The sequence below is a fragment of the Chinchilla lanigera genome, unplaced genomic scaffold, assembly GCF_000276665.1.
Source record: "Chinchilla lanigera isolate Chin_1 unplaced genomic scaffold, ChiLan1.0 scaffold00080, whole genome shotgun sequence".
NCBI classification, from domain to species: Eukaryota; Metazoa; Chordata; class Mammalia; order Rodentia; family Chinchillidae; genus Chinchilla; species Chinchilla lanigera.
This window is the reverse complement of record NW_004955481.1, coordinates 256,216-273,949: the sequence shown is the minus strand read 5'-3', so window position 1 is coordinate 273,949 and position 17,734 is coordinate 256,216. Positions and strand designations below refer to the sequence as shown.

Here is a 17,734-nt window from a genome sequence, read left to right as displayed (position 1 = left end):
TAAGGAACAATGGAGGCCCGGGACTACTTCTTTCCCTAGTAGGCGGAGAGGATCATTGCTTCTTCTGAAACTGGACAACACTAGAAGTTTAAACAGCTGGTTTTTAACTTTGTTTCTAAAACGCTCGCTATCCGACTAGGCAGCCACTAGATGGCGCAAGCAAACTGCTAGACAGAGAAAGACTAACGGGTGGCCGTCGGGGAAGGTAATTTTAGCGTCGATCGTTCTTGGCTTTTCATTGGCTGGTTCTGAAGAAGGCCCGCCTTTCCTATCTCCTCATTGGCTATCCGCGCTGCGGGGTGCGCTCCCTGGTCAGTCCCTCTAGGGAGCGCGAACTGGGGACACCCGGGCTTCTGGGTTTCCTGAGCCGACTTCTGCGTACGCTGGTAGTGGTCCCAGGGGCGTCTCCACCGCAGAAACGGGGCTGGACGAAGTTCACGATTTTCCAGGGAAACAGCTAGTTTTGCAGTGAGTTTGGGGATCAGCACACTCCCACTACAGAAAACGGCGGAAACTGTGTCTTTCCGTGGGCTCGAGAGAGGATACTTGCACACCCGACCGTGGGCCAGCCGGGAGGCTGCGGGGGCGTCCTGGGCCGGGAGCGAGAGGGCCATGTGGGACGCCCCCCACCCCCAGCGGGAGTCAGCCCAGCCAGGATCTCAGCTGCAGGGCCGGGCCTTCCAGGGCCTCTTAGTGACGGAAACCTAACCTTCACTCAGAGCCTCGCTGTGCTTCTGGATGGGCCAGGATATGGCCATGACACGGGAAGGCAGAGCTTGTTGCTGGGCTCTCGTGCTCTGACCAAAACCCTTACTCTGAGGTTGGAATGGGGCTACGATCCACTTTCCAGTTAGACCACTGGCTGGGTTCTGTAGTCAGGCACAGCTGCTTGGCTGAGCACCGCGATCACCTCAGCCAGGACGGGAACACCTAGTGCATTCCGGGCCCAAATCCATTCCTTGAGTTCTGCAGTTGGCCCGGGTTGCAGAATGCGTCCCAAGGTTAGGCCAAGTTTTGCTCAAGATGATTGGGACCAGCTGCTGTACTAGAATGGGGATTGTCTCTCTGCCTGAGTAGAAGCTCAGAGTGGGCTTTCAGGCTCTGAGGCTGAACTGAGCCACTGTGTGAACTTCTGGGCGGTGTAAGTCTGGCCCTGCACTTCGCTAAAAGGTTGTGTGGTAGGCGTCTCCCTCCCTGAGTGGTTTCTTGGGGGTGGGCTTTGAGGCTAAACTGAGCCACTGTTTGAATGCCCAAGTGGTACAAATCTAGCCCCTGTGACTTGCCAGGAGGTGCTGTGATGTCTTGTTCCCTGGACAAGGTCTGAGGATCAGCTTTGAGACAGAGCTGAGCCGCTGTTTGAATGCCCACTTGGCACAAGTCTTAACTTCCACACTTTGCTGAAATGCTTCGAGGGGCCCTCGTGGGGTAGGGGTGGGGCTGGAATGGGGTCTGAGGCTGGCCACAGAGGCTGTGTAGGGACTTATACCAGACTGAAATTTGTACCATGTCTGTGGGGCCACCTGTTCGGCTTTGCGGGTGGGTTGTAGTACTGGTACCTCATACTGGGCACCTCCACTAGCCGTAACAGAGCAGCCGCCAGAATCTGAGCACTGGCTGAGCACAGTGCCTGCTATCCGTTTTTGTCCGACCCCAGGTAGTGTAGCTATGTCATTATTCCAGTGTTTCCCCATGAAGTGAGATCCAAGTGAGCTTCCTGAGAGGCATTTTGCAAGGCTAGGGAAATTGGATGTCCGTCTTTAATTCTCTTTTCTTCTATATATAATTGTAAGTCTGGGGAAATCCTCTCTTGATGCCATTGTACCAACTTGATGGAGGATGATGGATGATTTTCTTAAGGTAAAACTATTTCTCTTACTCTTCTAATGAAGTTTTTTTTTTTTATTATTAGATACTGTGGTCCATGTAGGTGTCTGAGGCATTTTTCTGAGTTTTGAGTGTTTATTTATTGAACTAAGGGGTGCTCTTGCCTGGGGACAGCTTCTAGGTGAACTTCTGTATTTTGGGGTTGGACGGTACGTGGGTGGGGGAACACTGAGACCTCTATTTCACTGTTATGGGTGTCACTTCTAACATTATTTTTAAAAGTATAAGTTCTGTTTCTTTCTATTTCTCCTCTTATTCTGAAACTTCCATGCTCTATATGTGGGTATCCTGTAAGTCCCATAGATATTCTTTACTCTTTTTCATTTTATTTTTCCAACAGGATAATTTAAAATAATCTATTTTTGAGGAGCTGATTTTATTTTCTGCTTGATCTAGTCTGATCTTGGAGCTCTTTATCGATTTATTTCACTTCAGTTATTATATTGTGTGACTCCTGATTACTGTGTAGTTCCTTTTTACCATGTTTGTTGAACTTACCATATGTTTGTTGCACATGAAAAATGCATTTTCTTCATGCATTTGTTTCCTGATCTTGTGTAGTTATATATCTGTGTTCTTGTGTAGCTCACTGAACCTCTCTGAGATGAGATTCTGGGTGGGCCAGTTGGCGGAGTTTACAGGTGAGGAGGCCTGATGTAAAGGGGATATGCAGGCCGGCCAGCTGCTGAGGACAAGGGGACACGACACCTATTCTTGGGACTGGGGGCTGCTGTTGAAGTTACTTGTTGACAATCCACTGATTATCAGAAGAGGCTGATAATCCTCTCAACTTACCAGGCAAGTTGAAAAGTTTGATACTGCAAAATTCTAGTATTAGTATTAGTATGAGCTTATTACCACAGCTAGTGAGATCTGGGGACACTGGCTACACTTACATATCCTTTCACCCACCACAGATATATGCACTTATTCTCAGCTGAAGCTATGTCCTAATCACTGGTGCATAACCCATAGGATAATGACTTACATATGGTGAAGAATATTCTCAGTCTCCACTTCATTGCTCCTTTTCCAAATTGCTGTCATGTTTTCCTTTGAAAGGGTTTCCTTAGGAGTCTCCCCAGAGCCCCATGCATGTCTTTGTTCCTCAGACTGTAGATAAAAGGGTTCATCATGGGAGTCACCACGGCATACATCACTGTGGCTACCGAATCCTTGAGGGAGTATGTATGGAGGGGCTGCAGATATACCATACAAAGTGTACCATAGAACAGGGAAACCACGGCCAAATGTGAAGCACAGGTAGAGAAAGCTTTGTACTTGTTAGAGGCTGAGGGTATTCTGAGAATGGCTCTGACAATACAGACATAGGATGAGATCATGAACCCAAAAGGAGTGAGGAAGATGAGGCAGCCTGTGGCAATCAGCACTGTGTGATTGATTTGAGTGTCGGAACATGCAAGCCTGAGCAGGACGTACATCTCACAGAAGATGTAGTGGATCTTGTGAGACCCACAGAATGTCACTCTGGTCATGAGGGCAGTGTGAATGAGACCATAGAAGACAGACAGGGCCCAACACAAGGTCAGGAGCAAGACACAGAGCTTAGGGCTCATGGCTGTCGTGTAGTGGAGCGGGCGGCAGATGGCCACATAGCGGTCGTATGCCATCACAGCCAGGATGAGATTGTCCAGGGCCACCAAGGAGACCAGAAAGTAGAGCTGGGTCAGGCACCCTGCGTAGGAGATGGCTTTGTTCTGGGACTGAAGGTTCACCAGCATCTTGGGGATTGTGTTGGTCACAAAGAAGAGGTCAGTGAAGGAGAGATTGGCCAGGAAGAAGTACATGGGTGTGTGCAGGCGAGAGTCAGAGCCGATGGCCAGGATGATGAGCACATTTCCCATCACTGTGACCAGGTACATGGACAAGAACGTCCAAAACAGGATCTCTTGCTGCTCAGGAACCTCTGAGAGGCCTATGAGTAGAAATTCGGAGTCCTCACTCTGGTTGCCTCCATCCATTTCTGCAATGTGAGCACCAAAAGTTCTCTAGAGTGCTCTCAACTGGACAAGGACATGAAGGTAAGCAAGATCATCTGTTTTCTTTGCATTAAAATTATCTTAGAGCTGGGCTCTGTGGCATGAGCCTGTAGTTCTAGCTGCTCAGGAGGCTAAGGAAGGATGATAGCTTGAACCCAGGAGTTCAAGGACAGTCTGTGCAGCAGAGCAAGACTATGCCCCCAAATGTCTGAGACCAAATTTTATAATTTTCAGAAAACATAAGCAACAAATTAATAATAGGCACAAAAATGGAACTTGGAAAGTCTTTATGCAGTGTAATCATTCCAGCAACTTCTAATCTAGCAACTCAATGTTACAGGAATAATGTCTAAGTCTTATTTTGAATTCTATTTGCTTACCATACTTTTTTTTTTTTATTTTTTGTCTTTTTGAGACTGGGTTTCACTATGCAGTTAAGGCTGGCCTTGAGTTCACTTTGTACCCCAGGCTGGTCTCGAACTTGCAACGATCCTCCTGCCTCAGCCTCCCGAGTGCTGGGATTACAGGAGTGAACCACCACACGAAACTGCTTACAATACTCTTTAACTATTTCACAGTTTATGTGGTGTGCTATGATATTGTACAGGTTTTTAAAATTGTATTTTATTTAAGTCTATGCATTATAGGAAACGAATATAGTACACTTCACAAATTAATGGGGGTAACAAAAATATTTGAAAGGAATAAGAAAATTATTTGTTGATATTATGATTTATCTGGGAAAAGCAGGACAGTCCACTGAAAGATTGGTAGAGATAACAGTGGGTTTCAGAGTACTTAAAATTCCTATTATGGGTTCTGGGTTCTGCTTCTTGCTAGTGGTGAAAATTGAGGCAGGGTCTCGGGGGTCTTTAAGACCTGTTTTTTTCATGGAAAATTGGCTCATGGCTAGATACAAATAAATAATAAAATGCTTAATACAAGGAGCTGGCATGCAGTCAGCACATATAACCCATTATTTTTATATATAACAATAATCAGTAAAATAAACCCAAGTATAATGCAAATGATCTCTGTTATGCTACTAACGAACAAATATGCATTAAAGTGTTAACACAAGCCAGGCAAGACCTTCAAATTCTTCAGTGAGGTGAAAGTAAAAATTCAGTAAACGAACAGATCAGATTTCAGATAAAAAGATGAACCATTGCAAAGGCGTACATCCTCCTGGATTAATCTACAGTGAAACCTATTTGGTGTCAAAATAGTAATGGGGTTTTTAGGAAGCAAAATTAAATTTTATTTAAAACGAGGCTGGAAATAAGGAAGGGCAATATTGAAAAAGAACAGTAAGGTGACTGTTGTGGTGAATACATTGTGTCAACTTGTGGAGTCTAGAGGTTTGGCTAAGTGACTCAGCAGTTCTGCCTCTTGGGGTGAAGGACATGCCCTTACCCTTCTGGGATGTTGTTCATTGTGTCAGTTTGAGAAGTTTAGAAGGTTAACTGTGTGATTCAGCAGAGAGCCAGGGTGCTCACTTCATATTCATCCTGAGCCTGTGCAAGAGGAGGGCATGGAGGTTATGTGAATCCTACACGTCCCCTGGGTGGGGGTAGCCTGCTTACAATATAAGGGAGGGAAACAGGCTGCTCTTCTCTGCCATTCCTTCCTTTTGCTCTTGTTGCTTTGGCTCCCTTCTGCCACCATGAACTGTTGGCCTCTGCCTTAGAGCCACTTTGCCTTAGAGCCAGCCAAGTATGGACTGAAACCTCCAGAAACTGTAAGCTGAATAAACCTTTCCTTCCTTAATTCTGGGCATCAGGTATTTTATCTCAGCAATGAGAGAAAAGTAACCAAGACAGTGACATTTTGTTCTATCAAATGTCAAGGGCTCTAGAATAGTGTTCTACTGATCCTGGAGTGAACAGATTGGTAGAACTGCATAGAAAGTTCATGGACTGACACCAAAACATGTAATAAGTCATTATGGTAGCACTATATATTTGCAGATAAAGTTTGCATTGTTTAGGAAATAGCATTTTGACAGCTGTGTAATTATTTTGGGGAAACAAATCAGTATTTTGTATCTTACTCGACACATTTCAAAATATTAAGATTAAAATAACATATTGGACTCTTTTGGCTTTGAAAAGGTGTATACAGAGTAAACTTTTTTAAAATTTACAAAAGAAGAAACACATAAATTATATAGAATTACACTATTTGAATATAGGTTACTATTATTCCTCTTTTGATGTTTTTTTGATTTTAAAATTTGAAAAAATCTGGTTCTGTGGAGTCCTGATCAAAGAGCACTTGATGGCAGTGGTCCTGAGTGGGAACGATCTTGTTATTTTTAAGAAACTCAATATGGTCAAGTAACCAAAATGGTTAGAATGAAGAGGAGATGGGTGAGATATGCCAGGAATGGGACAGGTCATGTAGAGTCTTGTTAAGATTAAAAATTTTCTATCATATTTCTTCATGGTAGCCACCCTCTGCTGTCTGGTGTATTTTTAATTTTCTTCTCCTTTTTCCTACTTTTACTTGGGCTACACTCACTCTGTAGAGCCTGCTTTTCTCCCTTTTTGATAAATATAAAACTTTGCCACCGTTAAAAAAAGATTTAAAATCTTTCTCTGTCTCTCTTTTTCTCTTTCTTTCTTTCTTTCTTTCTTTCTTTCTTTCTTTCTTTCTTTCTTTCTTTCTTTCTTTCTTTCTTCCTTCCTTCCTTCCTTCCTTCCTTCCTTCCTTCCTTCCTTCCTTCCAGTATTGGGGATTGGTGTCTTCACACTGTGATACATCCCCAATGTCTTCCCACCCCACTTTTAAATTGTTTTTTAAGACAGGTTCTTACTAAGTTGTTAAGTTGCCCAAGTTGGGCTCAAATTTATGATCCTCTTGCTTCAGCCTCCCAGAACTGGTACAGCCTACCATGCCCAGCTTAAAATTTTGTTCTAAGTGCAGTGAAGAGTCTGAAAGGATTTTTAGCAGAAGAGTGTGTGTATATTTAGCATTTGTCTTCCTATTTATAGTTCTAAATAGTATTGTAATAAGTAGGTATGACCGTTTCATGCTTTACTGAATGCTTCTTCAGTGCCTGTTCATGCTAATGGCTTGCTGAATGTTGAACCACACTTTCATTCCAGCATGGAATATTGAAATTGACTAGCTATTATTTTATTTAAGCTTTTGTGGTCATATTTGTAAATTAAGTTGTTCTACAGTTTCTTTTTTGGATGCCATTTTCATAGCCATCTGGTATGATTTGGCATGCATTATCTTCCACCTTAAACTAGAATGTACTTACTGTCAATTTTAACATTTAAGAGTTACATGGAATTTGTTTTCTAAAACTAATTTTTTAAACTGCATTGCAATCTATGGGTTGTAAATAAAAGAACTTTAGTGTGAATAACTCCAGGAAGACAGAAAAGTGTAAATCGAGAATAAAAATCAACCTAAATTCTCCCAAACAAACACTCTTGACATTTTAGTGATAGACTTGCAGTTTTTTTATTCAGTCACCTTTATTCACTCAATGATGTGACGTGACAACCTTCTCCAAGTCAATATTGAAGTTTATTTCTAATTTCTTCTCATTGAGCCATCTTATTTTTCTGTCTGCATAATTTTTCTTTATTCTTAAGATTTAAAAATTATTTATTTATATTTCACCTTGCTTTATCTGATGCAGTGTCTTTTCTAATCTAAAAATTGTATATTCTTTCATTTTAGGATAATTTTCATTTATTCCTTATTGCACAGGATTCATATTGTAACTACAGTGGTTTTATAATTAGCATTTCATTTTGGTTAATGTACTCTGTCGTACAGAATCATAATAAATGCCAACTGCCTCTTTGGAAGTGAAAAGATAGATTAAAACAGTTATTTGAATGGACTCAATAATCTGAAATAAAGATATTATTCCAAGCAATCAGGTGAATGATTGCCTTTTGCAAAAGTTTTTCTTTATGAAAAAAGGGAAAAAATTTAAATATGTGTAATATTAGTGGCAGGGGTTATTGCACCTGTCAAAAGAATTGCTCCACTATCAAGAAATCTTGCATTTGGGTGAACAATAGGATCACTGAATATGAAAATATAAAGGAATATACACTTGATTTCTGGTTTTCAGATGTAACGAGCTCAAGTGACCTACTCTTTAATGCAACTGGTGAGAAGTGTTAAGAAAAGATTATTTAAAGCACCTGGAAGCAAAGAACAAATGGACATGGATTTAAGTAAAGATATGAGAAATGGGTAAGAAGGTGAGAGTCTGTGGAGTTTGGATTGAGATGCTTCCTTCCCATCCCAATTTAGGGACGAAGAGATTCTTCCCCAGACTGCTGCAACATAGAACACACAGATCCCTCTCCCTGGGGTTATAGCAGGAAGGATTTCATTCTAAGAGAAACAGGACTTTAGCATTTCTCATCTTGTCCTCAGCAGCCAATTGCTCCTCATGTATAGTCAAGGACAGGAAGACTTCTGATCCCGCCACTGTGGAATGGAGGCTCTAGTTTGATGTGTAAAGCTGATGACACAGAGGCTTGATTGCCCTTGATCAGGTTTAAAAGCTCATGGTACCACTGTATGAAAGGGAAGCTGAGAGGATCAGGCTACTGCTCTCTTCTACCAAATGCTTAGTCCCAAGGAGGGCACTGCTAAGAGAGAAGAGTGCTCATTTCACCATGCCACACTCTAGAGACTTAACTGCTGAGATTTTGCCTGGGAGAAGAATCAGTACTAAGATAGGTAGTCCTTAATTTTTTTTCCAAAAGAAGTGACTTTGTTTGCAACCAAGCAAGGAGACATTCAAGAAAGACCATGTCACAAGATTATTAAATCAGTTTAAAAAAGGGATAGGGATATTGCTCAGTGGCAGGGACTGGGTTCAATCCTCAGTACTGAAAAGAAAAAAGTTCAAAGGAAGAATGGCTGAAAAATTTTCAAGTTTATGGGAAAACAGTACCCTCTCCAAGAAGGTAAAAAAATCTCTCAAGTAGAATAAACCAAAGGTATCAACTCATAGGAGGTGTAGTGGATGGAAATTTTGAGTCAGAAGTTTGTGTCCAGTTTATCACATATGATTGTTAAGTGAACAAACAAATTGATAGCCTTTGGCGAGACAATGTGTTGAGTGATTTAATATATATATATATATAAAATATATATTATATATATAAAATCACTATATATTGAGTGATCATATATATTGGGTGATTTATATATTGAGGGATCATATATATATGATCCCTCAATATATAAAATGTAGTCTTCAACAAAATAATTTGTTTTTTTATCTCATTTTCTAGATGAGGTGACTGAGACTTAAAAGTTTGAGTTCCTCAAATTTGTTCAACTAGTAACTGATGGAGTTGAGGCTTGGCATTCTTCCCACTTCTCCATATTTCACACCCTAACTACCATGCCACACTTTAAATAAGAATAGTAGTGCTAACACCCAGAGTTTGGGAGAAAGAGCTAATTGTGTGGAAATACTTCTCCCATCTTACAGCTTTATTGTAAAACTGAGAGGCTGTTATGGTAATGGCTAAGGGAATCTACCCGACAACAAGTCCCCAAACTTCTGATACTTTTCACCTGTTTCCAGTAGGAAACCATGCTGTCAGGGTGAAGAGAAACAAGGTCCCACTCTTCCCCGCAGCCTGGGCTTGCACAAGCCTCCTCCTCAAACAGGAGCAGTCTGTGCTCACCCGGTGACTGCAGAGAAGAGCCCAGGACGTTGAGGTGGCTGATGCATTGTGTCAGGTCCTGAAGTGCAACTGTTTGGGAGAGAAAAGAGTGAGGGAACAAATTATCATGGGCTTCTCATTTAAAGGGATTGTCCAGTTCAGGAACTAGGGAATAAAAGAGAGCGAGAAAGATACACTAGACTATCACCTGGAGGACTTAAGTTCTGTGCCAGCAAAGGGGGCTGAGGAGGAAATGAATCCTTATCACGGAAGTGATTCAAACAAGTCACCAGAGCTGAGTGATTGTTCAGAGCTGATTCAAGCCATTACTGGAAGTAGGTGATAGTGAGAGTCTGTTTATGCAATAAAGTGTCAGGCTGTGGAGGACTGATGTGGTGATCTTTTGGCACTTGAGTGGAAACTAGAGTGATCCTGTAGACTGTGTATATAGATTTTTGCCTCTGTTATTTGCTCTCTTGAGCTTCTACATTGTGAATGAGCTCACTTATTTCTCCCAATGCTTAAGTGAGGCTTTGAGCCGAGGATCTAAGGGTCCTTGCCACTTAGGGGGAGAAAAAGAATTGGAAAAGAAAAAATTAGGGTGTAGGTCAGCAAGTGCAAGACCCTGCTTTCAAACCCTAGGTCCACCAGTGGGAGGGGGAAATGATGCCAAAAGAGAGAGGAACAGGTGGACTCATCCCAGAGAGCACTCCAGACCCCATCAGCAGCCCAAGGATGGGATGGAGCCCAGTGTGGACTCCCTGCAGTAACCTCAGCTTTGGGTACTCTCTGCCATCACCTCTTTTTGCTGTCCTTAGACCCTATCAGAAACTACTTCCTTCCACAGCTTGGTCCATGGAGTTTAGGGCCCTCTGGGACATTTGCCTGACAGGAGGGAGGGTGGGGATCCCAATGAAAAGACTGAGTAAAGCCAGAGAACTCGCAGAGGAATCAGTGTCTCTGCCTTCTAACCCTCAGTGCAAGAGTCTCAGATACTTTTTTGTTGTCAGGATTACCTGTGACACTTAACTGATTTTCTTACCACTTTCCTTGAAGTACTGGTTCTATTCTGAGAACCAGATCCCTTTTTACCAAACACTCAATGATTCTGATTGCACACTTCAGGAAACACTGCCTTGAGTCTGTAGCAGTTGGTAAGCTCTGGTCTTCGTGTAGCCTGATGGCCGTAGGGACACAAACATCTCTATGGTGTGGCTTGGCTGTGTGGGGGCAACACAGAAAAGGGCTACAAACTTGCAGTAGAAAAGTAGGCTTTGGTGTTTCCTCTATTGTTTCCCAGGTATATGACTTTGAGGAGTGAGCACATCCTCCGTGAACTTTCTCAACTCAGCATGTACACTCGGATGCGGGTAGTGAAAATCACACCCATGAAATAGTACTTTGAAAATTGTGGGGCACTTAAAATATTGAGGGATTGTTCTACTGTCCTGAAATACTAAGAAGTTAGGTTGTACAGTGTGCATGAGTGAAAATGGAGACAGAGAAGATAAAGGAGAGGATAGAGAGAGATAACAAGCCTGAGATGTTCAGACCTTACCCAGTTCTCTGCGTGGCCCTCAGAATTCTCTGGTTCTGCTGCCTCCACTTTTCTGCTTTGTAGGATGAAAAGTCAGTCAGGATGTGAAGGACTTGTTGCTTGTCTTAATGGCTAAGGATGGGGAACAAGAGGCTTATTCCTAGGGTCTTTAGTGTTAAAAAAAGTAGACAGAATTTAAGGCTCTTATCCGACCTAAATGGCCTGAGGGAGCTGAGAACTGATGGTTGAATCCCCACTCATGAAGAAGGGGTTGAAAATGGACCACATCAGGCTTATTTATTAGTTTTGGAGGGACCATGGGGAGGCAGTCCCAAGACAGTTTCTTGAGATGAACATGGATAATTACTCCAGTATTAATATCTAGAGGCAATGATCTTGGGAAATGAATCTTGTTTACAGGAAATAAACCAAATCATTATTGTGCAGAAGTCCTAAAAGTTTTCTTAGGATTTAAGGGTAATCCAGAAATAAAGAAAATGTCACAGGTCCTGCAGCCTGGCGTTGAGTCACTAGCGAGGTCTGAGACAGACTAGCACTAAGTAAAAGCAGTCATGTTTGGAGGAAAATAATGTTTCCAAGACCTCAAACTGTTTCTCTTAATAATTTTAAAAACATAATAAGTAGCTTCACCCAAGGGTAAGTACAAGGATAAGTACACATACAAAAGTAAGATTTCAAAAGCAAGAACCAAAACATGATGGCATACAGGTGCTAGATAATATAATTATCACACATAGACTGATAAACAAAAACACTTATGTTTGAGGAAATAGAATGAACCCAAAAAACTAAGAAGGAATTTTCATACATTGAACAGTCCTGAGTACTTGTATGAGAAACAGATAGCTAGCACTCCAGAAGTTACTTTATATTTCCTTCTAGTCACTTTTCCTACATGGTTATTATGTGTTCTCCCCACATCTTTTTTTTCCAGTACAGGAAGATTGAACCCAAGGTCTCGTACATGCTAGGCAAGCACTCTACCACTGGGCTCTACCGCAGGCGAGTCTTTTGTCTTTTTGATAGTTGTTATTCTAATATGTGTGAGGTGGGATTTTAATGTAATGTATTTGTTCTTATCAGTAATATCTGATACATTCTCTGGGCTTTTAAAATTTTATGTTGTATGTGTTTGTATTATGTTTTGATATATAGTTTATATTATACAATATGCTTATATATTATATTTTGAAAGGTATATATTTATTCTTATCTATACTAGAAAAAAACCTCTAAAGCCAGCATATCACACTCATAATTTAATGAATATCATTGTTTATCTAAGTATAAAATTATGGGCCAATATGAAGTCAATTTAAATACCTATTACCTGTTTCAATAATCACTGACTTAGACTAAACTTGCTTGTTTTATGTACAGTCTTTTCCCCATCATTCTTCTTTTTAGATTTCTTTGAAGCAAATCTTTCACCAATTCACTGGCAAAAATTACTATGTGTACCTGTAAACTTAGAAACTTTTAACCCTCTAGGCCAATATCTTACTGTAAAACTTAACACTAATTTATTCATATAGTCAAATACCTAGTTATGTTTCAAAATAACAGTTACCTTAATAACTTATTGTAATTCATTGTTTAGGAGCCAGAAAAGCAAGGTCAAATCAAATCTACAAAATAAGAGAAGGAAAGGATTACTAAAAATCAGAATATATCTATCTATCATCTATCTATCTCTCTATAAAGTGGAGAATGAAAAAACAATACAAAAGATCAATGAAATAAAGTGTTGATTTTATGAAAAGGTAAATTTGACAAATCTTTAAGCAAGTTGACAAAGAAACAAGAGAAAAGACTAAAATAAAATCAGAGATGATAAAGGAAACATTGCAATTGGTACCACAGAAATACAAAGAATCATCTGTATGAGTATAGGAAGAACTATATGCCAACAAACTGGAAAACCTAGATAAAATTGGTACATTTTTGGACACATATATAACCTTCCAAAATTGAATGATGAAGACACAAAATAACTGAAAAGATCAATAATAAACTACAAGATTGAGTAATAAAAAGTCTCCTAACAAAGAAAAGCTCAGAACCTAAGGGTTTCATGGTTTAATTCTACTAAACAAAGAACTACTACCAATTCTTTTCAAAGTATAGTACTCCAAAAGTTGAAAAGGGAGACCTCTATCAAGCTAATTCTATGAGGCCAGCATCATTGTGATATCAAAGCCAGGCAAAGACATAACAGCAACAAAAGAAAACATCAACAAAAATTACTGACCAGTATCCCCAGTGAGTATAGGTACTAAATGTGGAAAAGCTGAGTGTCTCTTCTTTTGAGACAGGGTCTCACTATGTAGTTTATGCTGGCCTTGAACTTGCTATGTAGCCCAGGCTGGCTTCAAACTCATGGGGATCCTCCTGCTTCAGCCTCCCGAGTGCTGGGATAACAGGTGTGCATCACCGTGCCCAGCCTCAGTATTTCTTCTAAGGTGTGGAAGGACAATAATAAAGGGATGTCAACTTTCATTACTTCTATTCAACTAATATTGGAAGTCCTAGCTGGATCAATTATGTAAGAGAAAGAAATAAAAATCATCTAAATTGGAACAGAAGTCAGATTATCAGTATTTGAGGATAACATGATTTTACACATATAAAACCTGAAGATTCCACCAAAAATGTGTGGGAACTGACAACTGATCTTAGTAAAGTCATGGGATACAAAATCAATAATCAAAAGCTGGCAGCATTTTTATGCATCAGTAATGAATCGGCTGAAAAAAAGAAGTACTACCAAACACACATAAGAATAAATACAACCAAAGAAGTAAAAGATTTCTACAATAAAAATTATAAAACACCAACAAAGGAAATAATAAATGACACACGCATGGAGTACTACTGAAAACGGTCTACAAATTCAATGCAATTCTCATTAAAATACCATTTGTCATAGAAAAAAGAAAAAAACAATCCCCAAACTCATATGGAACCACAAAAGACCCAGAATAGTTAAAGCAATCTTGAATAAAAGTCAAAGTCAAAAACAAACCCCCAAGACAAGAGAGCAAACAACAGAACCCCCCACCTGCACAAAGCTATAGGCATCATAATTTCTGACTTCAAAGTCCTGCTACAAAGCTACAGTGTGATAGTAAACGCCAGTGAATGTTTAAATTTATTTATTTTTTGTTTGTATGTGTTTTTTATTTTAAGAAAAAACATGTCAAAATAATAACAGAACAACAATAGTTAATACACTGTGAATCATAATCTTAAAAATAGTTGCTCAGAGTACAAGACTAGGCACAAAAAGAAACAAACATAATAGCACAAAACTTTCTTTTCAATGAGGAGAAACTTGTAGTATAAATGCAACAAATTGGCATCTATACAAAATATTTTTGATACAAGAGCAGATTAGGTAACTTGGGGAATTATTTGGACTTGTCCATACTTCCTATTTATTGGTTTTCTATTTTGCTCTCTATTTGTATATGAAGAGTTTTTCACATAAGAGACCATGTACTGTTTGAGCTTGTGTGTCTGGCTTATTTCACTTAACATTGTGTTCTCCAGTTGCGTCCATTTACTGATAAATGCCTCAACTTTAGCTTTCTTTTTTAAAAATTAAGTTTATTGGTACAATTTAGATCTACATAATGATCATATTCATCATAGAAAGTTTGTACCTGCACATGATATACTTGATGCCTCTTTTTTCCCAATCCCTTCTCCTTCCTTCAACTCCTCTTTCCCTCCTTACCATTTTATCTTTCTTTATCATTTTTTCCTTTTTCCTTCTTTCTTCTTTTCCCTCTTCCCCCTCTTCCCCCTCCCTAGTTCCTCTTTCCTTTTGAACAATTTCTTCCTATTTCACAATATTTATTGTATATTTTGGCCTTTATTTGCTTTTTCAGTTTCTAACACCAGGGAGACAATATGATATTTACACACATGTGTCCAATTTATTGAGTATGATCTCAACATGCATCCCTTTACCTAGAAATGTTTCAGGTTGATCATTCTTTATGGCTGAGTACTACTCCATGTAAAAAAAAAAACCCACATCTTTTTTATCCATTCATTAGCTGGTGGGCATTTGTGTTGTTTCCAAGATTTAGCTGTTAGAAACTGTGCTGCTGTAAATATGGTGTGCCTATATTGCTATGGTATGATGTTTTAATTTTTCTGGGAAGATAGTCAGAAGGGGAATAGTCAGGTCAGATGCAATCTCTAGTTTTAGTTTTCTGAGGAATCTCCACATGATTTCCACAGTGGTTGCACAGTCTGTGCTTCCACCAGCAGTGGAGAAGTGTTCCTATTTCCCCCACAGCCCTGCTTGCGCTTGTCATTGGTTGATTTCTTGATAATAGACATTCTTCCTGGAGTGAAATGGAATCTCAACATTGTTTTAGCTTGCATCTCTCAAATGACCATTTTTCACATATTTATTTGCCCTTTCTATTTCTTCATCTGAGAAATGTATATTCATCTCAGATGCCCAATTTTGGATTAGGTCTTTAAATTTGGGGGGAGGGGTCTAAGTTTTTCAATTCTTTATATGTTCTAATTTTTATTTTAAAGAAAATAGTACCAGAAAAGAACAATAGCAAAATACAAACAAAACTGCAAGGACATTAAAAATGATACGGGGTTTCAAACCAATTGATAGGGATTAACAGTGGTTGTTATATTACATATTGTTATCGTCAACAAAGTTGCTCAGATTACCAGATGTAAGAATAGAAGATTGATCAAATCACTAAAGGGAATAAGAAAATGATAAAAATATGGAACACTTCACAAATTTGTGTGTCATCCTTGCGCAATGCCCATGCTAATCTTTGTATTGTTCCAATTTTAGTATATGTGCTGCCGAAATGAGCACTATATGTTCTAGATATTAATCCTTTATCTGTGAAAAAAGTCACTAAAATTTTTTTCCCACTCTGTGGGTTTTCTTTACACTTTGTTGGTGATTTCTTTTGCTATACAAAAGCTTTTCAATATATTGATATCCCAGTTGTTGATTCTTTGTGATAATTCCTGTGTGACTGTGGATTTGTTCATGAAATCTTTGCCTACACCTATGTCTTCAAGTGCTCTACCTATTCTCTCTTCAAGCAGATTTAGTGTTTCTGTTTTAATATTTATATCTTTAACCCATTTTGATTTTAGTTTAGTGCATGATGATAGACATGGGCTTAGTTTTAGTCTTTGGCATGTGGAAAGCCGGTTTTTCCAGCACTGTCTATTAAAGAGGCTTTCTTTCTTCCAGTGAACATGTTTGGCTCCTTTGTCAAAGATAAGGTGATTGAATATGTTTAGAGTTCTTTCTGGGTCTTCTAATCTGTTTCTCAGGTCTGGGTTTTTTTTTTTTTTTTTTTGGCTAATACCATGCTGGTTTTATCACAGTAGCTCTGCAGTATAATTTCAAGTCAGGAATTGTGATGCCCCCTACATTGCCTTTGTTGTCAAGAACTTTTTGGTAATGTAGGTCTATTCTGGTTCTAAATGAATTTTAGAAATATTTTCTCGTATTTTGTGAGGTGTGCTGATGGGGTTTTGATTGGGATTGCATTAAATCTGGATAACAATTTGGGGAGTTTGGCCTGTCACTATGTTGGCTTTTCTTACCCATGAACAAAGGATATTTTTCCATTTTCTGATATCCTTTTTGATCTCCTTTTTCAAAGTACAGTAATTTTCAATGTATAGATCATTTGCTACCTTTGTTAGACTAATTCCTAAGTATTTCATTTTTGGGGGATGCTATTGTAAAAAGTGTGGTTTCTCTAATTTCTCTCTCAGGGTGTTTGTTGTTTGTATACAGGAATGCTGTTGATTTTTGAGTGTTGACTTTGTATCCAGTTACACTACTGATTTTTAAAAAATTAAATCTAGAAATCTTGGCTGGGTATGGTGTGGACACTTGTCATCCCAGCACCCAGGACGCTGAGGCAGGAGGATTGCCACAAGTTCAAGGCCAGCCTGGGCTACATAGTGAGTTCAAGGCCACCCTGAACTACACAGTGAGACATTGTCTCAAAAAAATCTGGAAGTCTTTTGTGGAGTTTCTAGTGCCTCTATGTAGAGAAGTGCATAGCAGGGCTGCTAGTCTCAAGTTTATCTTTCTTATGGCAGAGTATTATTCCATTATATGTAAATACTTCATTTTCCTCATCCACTCATTTGCTGATGAATGTATGTGCTGTTTCCAAGATCTAACTATTATAAATTGTGCTGTTATAAACATGGGTATGCATGTATCCTTGTAATATGAGGCTTTTAACTCTTTTGAGAAGACACAGAGATAGTAGTAGTTGGGTCAAAAGCAATTTCTATATCTAAATTTTTGAGGTTCCTCACTGATTTCTGTAATACTTATGCTACATAGTTTACATTCCCACCAATAATGTAGAATTCCTTTTTCCCTACATCCTCACCAGCATTTGTTATTATTAGATTTTTTTGATGATAGCCATTCTTTCTGGGTAAGATGTTATCTCAGTGTAGTTTTGATCTGCCTTTCCTTATTGCTGCAATATTGAACATTTTTCCATTTGGACTTCTGAGAAATCTCTATTGATTTTTAAAATTTTATTTTGAAGAAAGTAGTAAATAATAATAAAAAAGAACAATAGCAGCATACC

General features: G+C 39.3%; 2 protein-coding genes across 7 annotated transcripts in view; one reads left to right on the top strand and one right to left on the bottom strand.

Annotated features, from left to right (window-relative positions):
* The first annotated feature begins 384 nt into the window (after positions 1–384).
* Lyzl6 (lysozyme-like 6) overlaps positions 385–17,734 on the top strand; it is a 48,434-nt gene continuing 31,084 nt past the window's right edge. For 2 of the 6 annotated variants that reach the window (XM_013503530.1, XM_013503533.1), the window contains exons 1-2: positions 3,838–3,926; positions 7,987–8,119. The gene's annotated coding sequence lies outside the window, so the exon portion shown is untranslated. Of the gene's footprint in view, positions 469–3,837; positions 3,927–7,986; positions 8,120–17,734 lie in introns of those variants that run through there. The other 4 variants (XM_013503532.1, XM_013503531.1, XM_005402553.2 and 1 more) reach the window with 4 other exon arrangements.
* Positions 2,474–3,886, bottom strand: LOC102027848 (olfactory receptor 1D2). Its single transcript, XM_013503529.1, has one exon. It carries the CDS (start codon positions 3,864–3,866, stop codon positions 2,928–2,930), a length of 939 nt encoding a protein of 312 aa, XP_013358983.1. The 5' UTR covers positions 3,867–3,886; the 3' UTR covers positions 2,474–2,927.

Coding starts and splice junctions, on each gene's coding strand:
- LOC102027848 (XM_013503529.1), bottom strand. CDS start 3,866: ATGGATGGAGGCAACCAGAGTGAGGACTCCGAATTTCTACTCATAGGC.